This window comes from Xiphophorus hellerii, chromosome 13, assembly GCF_003331165.1.
Source record: "Xiphophorus hellerii strain 12219 chromosome 13, Xiphophorus_hellerii-4.1, whole genome shotgun sequence".
Lineage (NCBI taxonomy): Eukaryota > Metazoa > Chordata > Actinopteri > Cyprinodontiformes > Poeciliidae > Xiphophorus > Xiphophorus hellerii.
Window position 1 is genome coordinate 22,777,240 of NC_045684.1, and position 15,212 is coordinate 22,792,451.

At 42.1% G+C, this 15,212-nt stretch overlaps 1 protein-coding gene across 1 annotated transcript; it reads right to left on the minus strand.

Annotated features, from left to right (window-relative positions):
- Window positions 1-928: 928 nt before the first annotated feature.
- Window positions 929-8,469, minus strand: LOC116731686 (piggyBac transposable element-derived protein 4-like). The gene is made up of 3 exons (XM_032581500.1): window positions 8,261-8,469; window positions 6,872-8,169; window positions 929-1,024 (listed from the first exon to the last, which is right to left on the minus strand). The coding sequence occupies exons 1-3, from the start codon at window positions 8,379-8,381 to the stop codon at window positions 929-931; spliced, it is 1,515 nt and encodes a 504-aa protein (XP_032437391.1). The 5' UTR covers window positions 8,382-8,469.
- Window positions 8,470-15,212: the final 6,743 nt, after the last annotated feature.

Below are 15,212 nucleotides of genomic sequence, written 5' to 3' on the forward strand. Positions count from 1 at the left end.
GGGATCCTCCTCTGGTGGGGGCATTGATTCAGATGTGGAAGTGACATGTGTCACAGCCAACCTGTTTTATTGATCTGCGGTGCTCAGAGCGCACACGCTCAGACGTTGTGTGTGTTGAGTCGTTTGTTCCAGCGACACTCCGGTTGTCATGTGGCCGAAACGAGATCATGCAAACGACTAACTTCGCATGGGGTTTATTTATGTTTAGGATGGGAACTGTGACGGGTGCAGGTCCCTACCTAAGGGGGCATGTGTGTGTGTGTGTGGGCGTGTGCGCGTGTGTGTGTGTGTGTGTTGGTGGGTGTGTGTGTGTAATGTTCGCATTCCTGCCTCTCTCACAATGGGACACAAGGACAGTAGTCGTATTACATTTCTCTTATGTGTGAGTGGCATGTCATCATGTTTTCTCAACCAATATTCCAACGTTAGATACGTTTAACAGCTGGTTTATTTCAGCTATAAATCCATTACAAAACATAGATAGTTTCTAGTTAAGCGCTTTCATAAAATTTATATCTATCGCAGTAAAAGATTAACTGACCTAATTAGCAATTGTCTTTATAAGCTCAATAAAGACAATTTATGCTATCACGGTTCAGCTATCTCCTCTTAAAAATGTTGTGGTTTTTAAGTGCAAAAAGAGCGACTGGAAGCTCATTTATTCATGAAGTCATGTTATGTTTGGTTGGTTTTCTTTTTTAAGTTGCTGTGTACACTTTCTGTGAACTGTCACGGTAAGGATTCGGTGTTTTATTGACTTCTGGAGAAGTTTCATTCAGTTTTAATGCACTTTTGTTCTGCTATGACCACGTGGAGTCCTTCAAATGACACTGCTGAGACAGCCAGGTTGCTACGGAAGCATGCGAGGGAGACAACGCGATTAAAATCAGCTCCACAGAACATGTTATTTTTGTCCCTCTGCTGCCACCTAGTGGAAAAGCTTCAGAGGTAAGCCCGCTAACATGGCGGCGATCTGCACAGATCTCCGGATCCCAGGAGGAAGAGTAAGGTCCGATCCAACTTCCTGCAGCGGAAACATCAAAACTACAAAAAGTTAATGATTTGTGTTGAAATGAAATACGAACCGAACATTTATGGTACATTTTTAAAATAAGAAACTAGTGGAGAAACCTATATTATTTAAAGATGGCTCAAATGACTCAAATTCTGTGGAGAGTGAAGAGTTTTAATAAATGTACACATTTAGAAAATATATTTCATAAGTTACTTATGGTAATTTGGCACTCGTAACTCGCCGTAAGAGCCGGAACATACTGGAGCAGCAATTTATATTGCGTTATCAAAATGTAGGATGGATGGAAAAAAAATATATACATGTTTATTTTCACAACATTTCAAGTTGTGAAAATGTTATTTTTTTCTCAAGTCAAACCAGTTTATGCCTAATACAGTTTTAGAATCACTTAGAGAAACAGCGAAATTTTGTTTTGCGACCTAGCTTAGCTCATAAACAAACATGGCGCCGTTCGGCAGGGTTGCCAGGTCTGACGGTTTTCAGTCCAAACAAACAAAACAAACAAAAACCACTCAACCTCTAATAAAACTCATGTTAAACTTTCTCTATATGTTTCCCTGCACATCTTGTGTGCAGGAAAACAAATTATCCAGCAGAGGGCGGTACAGACCTGTGGTATTTGGCTGCTGTTCCTGTGTGTAAACTAGTTTTTGTGGGGAGATGCATGTTTTTTAGACAGTACTATTAATTTTTTTTTCTCCCCAAAGATATTTTATTGCGCTTGATGGATGACATTGTTATAAATACATAGCAGACAGTCGATTACATGCAGCCCTGAACACGGGAGGTGAAAGGTGACGTAAACCCCTGGGATACTGACCTTTGGCGAGGAAATGCAATCTGTTTCTCACAGACAAAGCAATTGCAACACAGACGATCAGTTATTTGTTAGTGACAAACACTTCCTGATGAGAAAACCTGCAGCAATCGGAACGGCTTTGCTTTATGCGACAAACTGAGATCAAACGTAGCCTGACTGACAATAAAAGCACATCTTGCTCGTTGTTGAAGACCTTGACGATTTCACACAGTGTTCAGGGTCTCTCAGAAGGAACTCTCGCACTTGTTGCTGGCGCATAAACGTTGCACCGAAAACACGATGCGAGTCGGAATGCGAAAAATGTGAAAAGAACGCGTCAAGGTTGTTGGAGCCCTTCTCACAATGAAGCCCGTGTCACGATGCAGGAGTTTTCAGAAAACCGCCGCAGCATTTTATTCAGATTCTCTGCAGTGAAGAGGACATTTGGATAGACTCTGAAGATTTTTGTTACCTTTTAAACATTGGGTATTACTGCATGCGATGAGGGATGCGTGCAGGTCCTTTATGAACGGACGCAAATCCTTTTCCCCCCCTTCTGTCTGAAACGAAATCACAAAATCACGAATCATTGACTCGCGTTTTTGTTGGAAGGCCTTAGTGGGAACACACACACCCGTTCCTCGGACATATCGTGCGCTTTGTCAGCCGAGCTGCACGTCAAACGGACACCTGTGAAAGGATATTTTAGATGTTTCAGTGGCTGGAACTCTGCATCAACATGGCAGCTACACCAGGAGCCAATCTGACCTCCAGCTGCCCTCGTTCGCTCCATGCTCGCCCACCGACGATCAAAAACACCACTACATGTCGGAGCATTGCTGCCTACGTCTCGATTCATTTTGAATTGGTTGGCTTTTTTAGAAAACAATAGAGAATCACTGCAACGATTGATAGGAGTTGACCGAACAAAAAGCTTTTGTCCAATTCTTTTGGTCATTTCAGCGCTTGTTAAACTCTGTCACGTGGAAAATGGGTTTTTGTTTGTTTGTTTGTTTTGAGAGACTTTCATTTAGTTTTGAACAAAAACATAAACATTATTGTTAATGATATGTAACAGTAATCTGTTGGGTTGTTGGTAGAAGATCATCATTTTGTATGAGAGCCACAGTGTGCTCTAACGGGACGCCCCGTTTCTGTTTTATTGAGATTTCTAAAAATAATCATGAAAAAAAAGATCTATTCTGTCAAATGAATTAAGTCAACCTATATCTAAAAAAAAACAAAACAACTAATAAGCAAGCTTTTATTTGCTTCAAATTGAGACAATTTGAGTAATCTGTAATAAAACATGTCATTTCTTGGCTTCTATAAATTTGTATTTGTGATATATATATATATATATATTTTGGTCAATCTTTTATTTCTAAATGGAAATCTAATTGAGACGCTGTGTGCAAAGCACGTTGTTAGCAGCAATAGTTTGTTTATGTTTTCATGTTAAATGAAATACAGAATTTACTTCAAAAGAATAATGCCTCAGTTTTAAAGTCTTTTTTTTTTAAATTGGGAAGATGGTACGAAATTGTACCTATAAGAGGTTTTACCTGAATTAAAACTCAAAGACATCTAAGACTGAAACATAGATGTGGTGCCTTGTGTAGGAATGATACTTGACAGAACTGTAGGGATTTTCTATGCTTGAATATGTATGAGTTGCAACACAAGTACTTAAAAATGTAAAAGTACAGCTCTGGATAAGAAAGAAGAGTAGTTGGATTCCTGTCTCCTTCCATGTCGACGTGCCCTCGAGCTAGGCACTTAACCCCCAGCAGTCGTGAGTGGGGCCATTGTAAAGCCCAAAAGCCCTTTAAGAGAGCAATATGCTTAGAAAGGTGGTATTTAAATCCAATCAGTGTAGCATTCAAATGCAATCTGAAGATGAGTCAGACACCACGGCAACTATAGCTGCATTTCCATTAGAAATGTGAAAAAGACTTTCTTCAATATTTTGCTAATGTCGATAAACCACAAGTTTGCATTTGCAGTGTTTCCGCTGACCAGGAAATCCAATTAAAATCACGCCTGTTCGCGCAACAAGTAGCACTTTTGAATGACAAACTCCACGTTTCATAGACCGAGTGATGCTGTGAAACATCTGGCGGAGACAGCTGCGCATTTTACAAGGAGGCCATGTCCACAAAAACGTGGTTTCCAGTTACAGACGGACTGCCGTGACTCGTGTGATGCGAAAAAGTGTTTCCATTACAGTCCTACAAAATACACAGGTTTTGATTTGGCTGATAAACCATCTCTTCGCAGCGCAAAAAACTTGAGTTTTTTTTTTCCAAAATCTTTTCCCTTAAGCAAATTTATCTTTGTAACTCCAACTTGCGCAATTTTACAGTCAATAGAAACACAGCAGATGTTCGCACAACGCTACCTAAGTGTGTGGTTTCCACAAGGATGAGGAATTGCGATGCATCCAGGGATGTCTTTTGTGAAACTCGGGTAGCAAGAAGAAGACCCATGAACTGAACGCATAGGAAAAGATAGTCTGTAGAAAAGCCAGTGGATTGGTATGAAAGACCAGGATGTCATGATCAACAGTACCGAGGACCAGCGCTTCACTTCAGTCCTTTCCCCCCCCTGAAATTAAGAAATCATTTGGACTGAATACTTTTTGTACGTCTGAGCTAACCACAGGTCTTCCGTGTCTTTCTTTTAACTGCCTGTTGGACGTAACGGATGATGTCAGTGGTACCTGTCTCCCCGAATGCGTGATTAATCATGGGGGGTCTGGGAGGCTTTGGAGTGGGAGGACAGGATGTGGAGGATTGGATTGGAATGAGGAAGGGAGGGGAGTGGGACTGATCAATCTTAAGGACTGACAGCCTGGATCTGAGCAAAGAGTTCCCTGGAGGACGCTACATCACCACGTCCAGACACAAGGCACAGACTAACGCACAAGATGCTCACACCGGCGTAGGAGCAGTGCAGAACGATAACATACTCAAAAACGCCCTGGAGTTCTACGTAAGACTCGCACGTTGGCTGTACAAACTGACACATGGGGTGTATGGTGGCCCCTGTCCGGCCAGCCCCTCCGCTCTTAATGAAAGTGGATGGATTTTTGATTTTTGATCCCAACGCTCCACCCGTCTCTGTTGTTTTGCAATGAAACGGCACAACAATGGTCAGAGTGCGCCGCTACCTCTGTCTCCCCCGCTGACCACGTCTCCTTATCAAAACCTAGTTTTAAAAGTCAACTCCGGTTGTGACGAGCATCATCCTTATCTTAATTTTCCTCAGCTCTCTATTCTTTCTTATCCTTTCCTGTCACCGTTTTAAGAATTTGCTGTAGAATTTGATCAAGATAAAGATCTGTTTGCGCACGCCCTCCTTTTGTTTTCACCCTCCACTGGAGATAGTCACCACTCAACACCTGGCCACTGAAGGTTTAGATATAATCACTTACTATTTAAGGTATATTTTAAAGATTTGTAATCAAGAATTGGGAAATGAAAGGTATTTGTACCTCTTAGTCTTACATTCTGTAAGGTTATAACCAATAACTTGAATATCATCTTATGTGACAGACCAACACAAAGTAGTTTGTAGTAAATACTGTAGAGTCCACATGGGTCCAATTTAACCTGAGGAAGAAGAAAATTGCAGATTATCAATTTGGAGTTTACCAGCATTTTATGAAACCTAACACACCATCACAACAGATAAATATGGTGGTGGCTGCTTCAATGCTTATCTATATCAGAAAGACTGACGATGGTAAGAATTTGTGGGAAGATTGCTGCAGCTAATGCCGTGACATCATTTACCCCGGGAATGACGTCACGTCCGGTTTAGGATGTACTTTCCACATGCAAACACCACTTTTTATTTGTTCAGTTTAGAGTTTTATAGTTCATTTCTGAGTTCTGACCGCAAATGGAAAACATCATGAATCCACTGAAAGAAAACCTTTCAAAGGCCGACACTGGGGAGGATGTTCACCTTCCAGAAATACGACCGAAACATTCAGCTAGAGCTACAGTAAAATGGTTTAGATCAAAGAATATTCTCGTGTTAGAACGGCCCAGTCAAAGTCCAGATCTAGAACTAAAAAAAAATGGGAAATTGCTTCCTACAAACGTACTCTATCCAACCTGACTGATCTTGAGCTATTTTGTAGTGGAATAGAAGGATAAAAGTCCCAGTCAAAGCTTTTAGTACAAAGTGCAGCCAAAAGTGGCTCCAACAAAGTATCTACTCAGGATGGCTGAATGCAAATGCAGACTACTAAGCGCATACCGAAACGGCTTTCTGCTGGAGACAAACACCAATTGTTGGTCTTGAAAAAGATATCTGATGACTTTTGAAGACTCCGGTTGATGAATGCAAATTGAAAGTGCTCTGCTAACGACGCCAACTGTTGGGTTTCCCCATCAGCATCGTAAGAGAACAAAAGGTGCGTTAGCATCCCGCTGCAGGTTTTACGCAATCAGCAGTAACTTAATCAACTTGGTGTGTTTGCCTTAAAGTTACCAAGACACACTAGAAGCAGACATTTTGAGAGAGTAGCCTGTTATTAGGGAACAGATTTGTGTTAATATCGTGGTTCCGTATGAGCTGTAAAACATTTGAGCCACATTTAGTTGCGTCTACTAACTCCTACTCGTTGAGTCAAAGAAATCTTGCAAGTTTTGGATTTCGAACTTAAATGCTTTTTATTTTTGTCATTAAAAACAATACAAAAAATACAAGAAATAAAACAATTCCACACATATTTACACTAGGCACAGTGGGGGGCTGTGTGTGTGTGAGTGGCATGTCCTTGTGTGACTGGCATTTCAGCACTCACTCAGCAGTCTGCCTGCACTGTCGGAACATACCTGGCACTGCCAGGGTATGACCCTGGTGCATTTGCCACATGTGTATTTGTAGCAGTCAACGCATCTCACAGTTGCACAATTGTTCCTGCATCGATGGTTGACCTGACACTTCGCCCTTTTGCCTGAGCTGGGTGTGGAAGGTTGTTGCCGAAGCAGTTTCTCCTTGTGTGCCTTCTTCTCACTTACATGAGAGTTAGCCAACTCTTTTGCAAGCTCAACCAGGAAGTCCACCCGTCTCTCCTGCACCCCAATGCATGCCTGATAAAGCACATGTGCATTCAGTGCTGCCATGTCAATCATGTTGTAGAACACCGCAACTGGCCATCTCCGTGTTCCTGCACACACGCTGTACTCCCGCGCCATTTGGTCCATCACATCCACACCACACTTTGTTTTGTTGTATTGTGTGACCGTGTTTGGCTTCCTTTTGGTGGTATCCTCAGTCTCAACCACGCTGTGCATGCTGCTGAGAACGTAAACGGCCTTCTTCCTTTTGGGCGCATACACTGTCAGCGTGGCACCAGTGGTTGAAAACACCTGAGTGGTGAATTCAGTGCGATCCATCTGTCTAGCGGATTCAGGAATTTCCCGGCGTCTCTTGTTGACTGTGCCGAGGATAGTGGTTTTCCGGCTAAGCAGTCGTTGTGCAAGTGACAGTGATGTAAAGAAATTGTCCATGGTTACAGTTCTGCCCTTGTCCATGAACGGTTCCATCAGCCTCATCACTACAGTCTCGGACAGTCTCTCCCCGCTTGGACGACTGGGGTCCTTGCCAAGATATGGGAAGACATTACAGATGTACTTTGATTTCAAGTCGCAAGCCACCCAAAACTTGATGCCCAACTTGTCCGGTTTTGTTGCAATGTAGTGCAGGAAACAGCAGCGAGTCTTTGATGGAAAAAGCTGTTCATCAATAGTGATGTGTCGACCAGGGTTGTAGGATGCGATGCAGTTAGTGACAAACGATCCCCAAACATCGGAGATTGCAGCAAACTTATCGGTCTCCGCTCGCTCACTGCGTGTAAGCATGTCATCAAAGCATAGGTGTCGCATGATATCTTGGAAGCGGTTTCGGTCCATAGTTGCAATGATCCTTGGGTTTCCCAGGTTTGCTGACCAGCTGTCACATAGTGATGGAACCTTGGTCACCCCCCGCAAGATAATGACTGAAATAAATGCCATTAGTTCCGGGAGATCCATGAACAAATCCAGCTGCTCCGTGTGACGTGCATGTTGAGTAGTCCATTCTTGAATGCTACGAAGCATGTCAAGAGTGATAAAACAGAGGAAGCTCTTAAGGCGACTCCGGATACTTCGTCTGGCCTTAGCGCTTGGCTTTCCATCTGTGGCGTACGGTTCTATTGGAGTGAAATGGAGATGTGTCCCGACTTGTTCTTCACGCCACACTGTGCCATCTTTCGCGGTCTCTGACGGCTCACTCCCCAAACGAGCTCTCTTTTTTGGTAGAGGGAGAGTCTCCTCATCTGCAAGATAAACAATTTCAAATTAACTTTTTGTTTGGTTCTAAATAAAAAATAGTCAGGAAAATAAAATAGGTAGGTTGAGAAATCTAACCTGAAGACAGCTCAGAGTCCGAATCCGGTTGAAGGTCTATGTCTTCTCCATCTGAATCACAAGGGCTGGCACTGCTCTGAATCAGTTCCAATGCCTTCTGAGTGGTGAACCTCTTCTGCATTTTGTTTCTTGTGAACTAAATAGGTGAAGCAGTCACCTATTTATCCTCCACAGCACAAAAGGCTGCATGCAAATTTGCATGTGCAAAGTCTCCCAGATCTCTTTTGCTTATACTTTTTGCATGATTTTCCACTCCTACCTTCTGGCCTGACGGTCAATGGCCACATTTACAATTGAAGAAGGGATGCTAATTTGAGCCATCAGAGTCGTCAGTTTGGACTCAGGGTCTTTTGACCCTCTTTCGGGACTTCAGGGGGGAGGTCGAAAACCCTGGTGAGTGAGTTTGTGAAAAACAAACTTGCCGTAGAAATTTGAAGTTAACCTTTATTAATTTTGTCTTATCTCCAAGAGTTCAGTAAGCGAGGGTTTTTAAGTTAGCACTAAATAAAATAAAATAAAATAAAATAAAAAAGGCAGGAGTGGGAACTATTTCCCAGGATTTTGTATTCTGTGTTTTCTCTTGTGTGTTATTAAGGCAAATATTCTTTTTAACGCAACTATCAACTTGCAACGGTAGAAAGTAGAGGACGACGTCTTCTCACGATGCATAAGCTTTGTTCAAAGTAACGTTTCTGAGCAGAATTTGGTGTGATGTGTATTAAAATGTATGTCAAAATGTTTGTTCGCTCAAATTGTGTCAAGAATTTAAACTGTTCTCACTTAAAATTAGAAGCTATTTCAATGTGACTGAAGATATTGCAGAAACACGTGCTTGCTCAACACGAAGGACAAATTTATTGTACAATCTGAAATAATTGTTTGAACTGCATTTACATAAAAGTATATAAGTTGAAACAACTCACAATCTAAAACCAATTAACTTTAAAAACAATGTATAGGCTACTTGTCTTTTGCTGTTAAATCAACTTGATGAACATTAATGTCTTAAGTTAAAACCAAAGTTTTTAAGACAGCAGCTCAATCTTCAACTCCCAGTTAACACTGCTGGTACCAGAGAAAGGTCATTTAACATTTCTACCTTTGGACCCCAGAGATGGGTCGATTGACCTGAAGGATTTTATCTAGCAGGTGCTTTTGTTCTGTAAATAAGGCCATTACCTTATAAGTACCCTGGTAATGGCCTCAACGCATCTCACAGTTGCACAATTGTTCCTTAGACTTAGACTTAGACTGACTTTGTTGTCATTTTGCATGCACAGGGTGTATACAGAACGAAATTTCGTTGCATACGGCTCAGGACAATGTTTGAGGTTCCAATGTTGTGAGTAAAATAAAATACAGTATAAAATATGAATATAAGTTAAAATATAAAGTGCAGGACTGACAGTAGAATAGAAGTTATTTAGCTCTGTACATGTGCAAGGTATAAAGTGGAGACCAGTTTTTGAGTGCAGTCCAGTTAAGAGTTCAGCAGTCTGATGGCAAGTGGGAAAAAGCTGTTTCGGAACCAGGTGGACCTGCACCGGATGCTGCGGAACCTCTTTCCAGAGGGCAGCAGGGAGAACAGTCCATGGTGGGGGTGTGAAGGGTCACTGATGATGTTTCGGCCTCGGGACACGCATCCTGCATCGATGGTTGACCTGACACTTCGCCCTTTTGCCTGAGCTGGGTGTGGAAGGTTGTTGCCGAAGCAGTTTCTCCTTGTGTGCCTTCTTCTCACTCACATGAGAGTTACCCAACTCTTTTGCAAGCTCAACCAGGAAGTCCACAAGTAGCCTATACATTGTCTCTCCTGCACCCCAATGCATGCCTGATAAAGCACATGTGCATTCAGTGCTGCCATGTCAATCATGTTTGCCAGGTTTGCTGACCAGCTGTCACATAGTGATGGAACCTTGGTCACCCCCCGCAAGATTATGACTGAAATAAATGCCATTAGTTCTTGTGAACTAAATAGGTGAAGCAGTCACCTATTTATCCTCCACAGCACAAAAGGCTGCATGCAAATTTGCATGTGCAAAGTCTCCCAGATCTCTTTTGCTTACACTTTTTGCATGATTTTTTTGAGGTGGATCAACACAATTAATTTGGTTAGTTTATTTCTAAACTGTCATTTTAAACCCACTTAGCTTTATTTAAAAGAAAAACATTACTAATTTCTTTTAGAAAAACCTTTGCATATTTCTTGAAACAGATTGTATGTTTTGCAAACTCTATGTACATTTGGCAAAATGACCTGGATAATGCAGCACAACATCGTGGATCAGCTGCAAAAGGTCACATCTCTCCAAAAACACTTCATGTATGCTTCAAAACTAGACTGAAGAGCATTACCTACAGGAGATCTGGTCTCCTGTTGGTATCATAGATACCCACCCCCAACATGGACTATTCACACTCCTACCTTCTGGCCTGACGGTCAACGGCCACATTTACAATTGAAGAAGGGATGCTAATTTGAGCCATCAGAGTCGTCAGTTTGGACTCAGGGTCTTTTGACCCTGTTTCGGTACGTCAGGGGAGAGGTCGAAAACCCTGGTACTCCCAGTCTTGTCTTTTGCTGTTAAATCAACTTGATGAACATTAATGTCTTAAGTTAAAACCAAAGTTTTTAAGACAGCAGCTCAACCTTCAACTCCCAGTTAAGCCACCTGAAATGTTTTATAGTTTGTGTGTGTGTTTGCGTGTGTGTGTGTTTCAGGCATCAGCGCTTCCTATAACCACATTTGCCAAACAGAAATTAGGCAGAGAGATTGGAATTTCTTCTTACAGGAGGTCACTTTCTGACATATGCTCCAGCTACATAGTGGAAGAAGATCCAGACACATTCCCACACAAACATGCATTTACTCAGCAAGTCTTAGGAGGGCCCGGAAGAGGCTTTGTTGATGCCAGCCATTGTCTACCTTCTCGGCAGTGTCGACTGAGTTGGAAAGGGGCCTCAAAGCGAGGACCCAAAACGGCCTGAATGAACACACACACACAAAAGCAGATTGTTTGTGTGGTGGGTGAACACTCTGTGTGTCATTTGGAAGACTGTCTTACGTCAAGAGCTCGCGAGTCAGAAGAAACTCCCACAATTCTTCTGGGGCCATCGCTGACACTTTTTTTTTCTCTTTTTTATCACGAGTGAAGAAGCTACATTTTAAGCTTTATTATTTATTTATTATTGCTCCACGAGCTCAAAATGATCTTGGCTGGAGTGTCTTCACTGCCTGTTGGTGGATGAAAGTGTTTTTGGGGAGTTTCCCCCCCCTCACCCAAAGATAACATGCCATCACAAAGGTAGGAAATTGGATTCTCATCCGATTCCGCCGTCCAGCCGGCAGATTGAATTTTGATTTCTGCCGGTCTTCTCCTGCAGAGTTATAACAAAACTCTGTCTCCACTTCAGAAAGGATTTTTTCGTCTTGCACTTTATTGTGACAGTTTCCACAGCTCAAGAGCGCAGAACCGATTCTTAGTTTTCCACTTCTGTGATGGCATAAATTCTCCCACCTGAGCTGTGGATCAGTTCTGCAGCTCCTCAAAAATCTTTACCATTAGCTGCTATGACTGAACAGACACAAACTGACGTTATCATTGTCAGGATTTCTCCAAGAAAACTTGCTGAGCCCAGTGGTAGGGGGCGCTGTGGCAGTCATCCAGCAACTTATGATGTTTTTGAGTTAAAAAAACGTTTAAAGTCGACAGGAAATTTTTAAAATAAGGCTTCATAATTAAGTGTAATTGGAAGACACATATAAAGTCTTGCATAAGCCAAAAAATAAAAGCAACATACAATTAAAATATAATATTTTTGCACTTACGTTGTGACATCCTACTGTCCAACATTTTTGGATCGTTTAATCCTTGACTTGTCACTTTATTCGCTTAAGTTGTTAAGTTGTGATGAATTAAAAATAAAAAGACTCTTTAACTTGTGACACTGTTACTAGTACGGAATAAAGTTAGCCTGTGTGGGGGAGCAAATAAAGCCTGGTGGCCCGCCACCGGTTATAACACACCGGGAGAAATCTGGATTCATTTTGGGGTCGTTTCCGTTTCCAGTCAACCAGACAGTCCAGTTGCAGAGAACCCTTGACGTGTTATTGTGGACGCTCAGCGTTTCCTGTTGAGATGACGTCGGCTAAACGTCCTAATCTGAACATTTCATGTCGCCTCCGACATCCTGGACATTTGAAGAAGTCCCTTTGACTCCAGCCCTCCAATATGGTCGCCGCATGTATAAAGTGCTATAGCTTGTCTCTCATAAAAACCGTCACATACGTTGACACATACGTAAAAGAGTACTCTCAAATGAACTCTTTTAGAGTAAATGTATCTGTTGGAAGGCATAGAAAGGCAAATAATTATTTGCATTGCAAAACAAACTGCCCGCTATTACTGGGTTGTTTTTCTGTAGTTAGCTAGCCTGGTCATTGTGTGTGTCAATACTAAGCCAGTCCTAACTGGTTTCTCAATTCTCACTTGGCCTACATAGATCCTGTTAAAATGTACGGTATGTCATGCTTTGTGTGCGAATGTGTTGGGCAGTTTGGGTGTAGTTCCCCTAGAGCGGCATTGATATTAGTATCAATATCGGTAATATTTGTCCTGTATTTACTTGGTATTGGATCTATACCAGAATATGCAGAGTCTCACACCTCTATTATCAGAAGGTCCTCTTCAATCTCTTATTTAGTCACTTCACAATTACACATTTTTTTATTCAAACGTTTGTCTTTACCTGACAAGTCCTACTAAGCAGTTAGTCATTCGTTTCTCATACCCTCTGTCCAGACAGTAATAGATATAATCAAGAAAGCAGGTAGCGCCTCAAACCAAAAGATTTATGTGGAAATGTTTAATAACTGACCCAGCGACAGAGATGATGATGGAAAAAAAGGACAACTCCCATCTTTCAAGTCACTTCTTCTAACAACACAACACAGACCAGATATCTCTGTCAAATAGCTTTTAGTGCTGACTGGTCAGAGTCACATCCCTGGCTTTGATCGCCGCGGGGCCCTTTGTATGTGTGGGAGTGGGGACGTGTATATGGGGGCCTCTCTTCATCTCCGGGCTCTGATCCGTGGGTTACATGTCCCTGCAGCTCAGGGGGTCCTTCAGGCTGCAGAGTTTAGGATTCCCCTCATTAAGCTGAGGATGATGTTAAACAAACTCAACCTGGCTACTTTGTTTCTAATGTAAATGTCACCGTTTTCTCCTGTAGCTTGAAATATTTCCATATTTATTTATGTAACTTTGCCTTGACATGCTGGAAATGTAGCCTCGTGTCTCACCTACAGTTGCTGTTTCTACCACAAAAGTCACATTTCTTGAAGTGAGACAGAAATAAAATTACATTTAAAGGGGCAGTATCATGTAAAAAGCAACTTTTTTTTGAGTTTTACATTATGCTATGATGTTATTCCCTCATCAAAACCACACATGGAGTGTTGCCTTGATTCTTTCATGCATGTTTGGGAAATTCTTTAATCTCCCGTGGCAACCAGTCAGCTGTGCAAAACATCTGGGTGGACCTAGCTCCGCCTTCGAGGATGGAGCTGCTCCTCAGAGCTGCAGTTTCCAAGCTTCGGCCTCACAGCCCTCCCTCACTCAGCTCCTTCCGACTAGTCAGCAGCAATTAGCAAACACCTGGCAGAGCTCAGCAGACGAGCTGCTTCTCAGAGCAACGCTGGTAAAAACGTTGTTAAAGGGTTAACAGAGGAGCCATGTTGCTGTGACTTCCTGAAGGCGGAGTTTCAGAAACAGCAGTTTTTAAAGAGACACCGACCCAATTTCAAAGCATTAAATTAAGAAGTTAAATTTCCTTCATGTTATATTTGATATATAGCGTTATATTTCATAGCGTTAGTTGTTGACATAGTTATGCTATAAAATGGCAACAAAAAAAAATCAGGAGTTTGCCTCATTTAAAGCTGCAAACTCCAATGTTTTTATTGGGGTTTTATGTGACGGACCAACACAAAGTAGCGCTAAATCGTAAACCGTTTGCAGAATACTGCATGTTTTATTATGTTTTTTTGGTGAAACAATTAACTAAAAACGTCTTCACAACTTTACCCCTGATGTGTCCGCTCTGCTCCCTAAACTTCATGTTGCTGCTTGTTCACCCGTGTTCTCTGATCCAAACCCTGCCTCCATTTGCTGGGCTTGTTTTATTGCCGCATGGCAAATGTGTAAGTCCGGCTCTTGTTTGGTTTACCCCCCCACCCCCTCACCCCTTCGGGGAGGCATCCTGCTTTTTAAAGAGACTAATTGCTCCATCCTGTAACACCACCTGGTACGCTGAATTCAAAATAACATTTGGTACTTTATGCAGCAGCCATGCAGATTTTCAGCTGGGGAAATAAAGAAAAAAGAAAAAGGGAGGCGCTACAGTTCGAGCTTGAACCAAAAACCGAGAGTGGCATAAGTCAAAGGCGACAGAAAAAGAAAGAAAAAAAAAATCGACTCGGGTCATAACTCTCAGAGGGGGTTTGCTTCACAAGTCAACAGTTTGCTCATTTTATAGATCAGCTGTCCGCACACAGGAAGAGGGATGCTGAGAGGATTGGGTTTTCTGCAGACTAAAGACATGCAACTCAATGGACCTGCTGACAGGTGCGCTATCTGACTATTGTAACCTTTAAAACCTCCCATCCTGACGCCCAGTTTTAGATTATACAGCTTTCCCAAATACTTTAAAATTTCCTTTGGACATTTTTTTAAATATCTAATAAGCTACTTGATTATTGAATTTCATTTCTAGAGACGCTCTGTTTTGACAGCAGCTCTCCATCGAAACGCCATTGCGTTGCCGTCTGCACGAATGCCAGTTGCAGAGATTGTTCTATCGGCTTCCCAAGGCTGTGTTTTGTGTGCTCAAAAGTAAAGAGATATGACTTCAGTCCTGTCAGGCGTCTGACGGCAGATTCAGGCAGAA

What these genes read in the sequence shown, in the direction of transcription:
- LOC116731686 (XM_032581500.1), bottom strand. Translation starts at nt 8,381, where the DNA reads ATGCAGAAGAGGTTCACCACTCAGAAGGCATTGGAACTGATTCAGAGC. An exon ending in GGACTCTGAGCTGTCTTCAG is followed by an intron (nt 8,170 to 8,260) that starts GTTAGATTTCTC and finishes TTTATCTTGCAG; the next exon opens with ATGAGGAGACTCTCCCTCTA. An exon ending in AAGAGTTGGCTAACTCTCAT is followed by an intron (nt 1,025 to 6,871) that starts GTAAGTGAGAAG and finishes TTTCCGCTGCAG; the next exon opens with GAAGTTGGATCGGACCTTAC.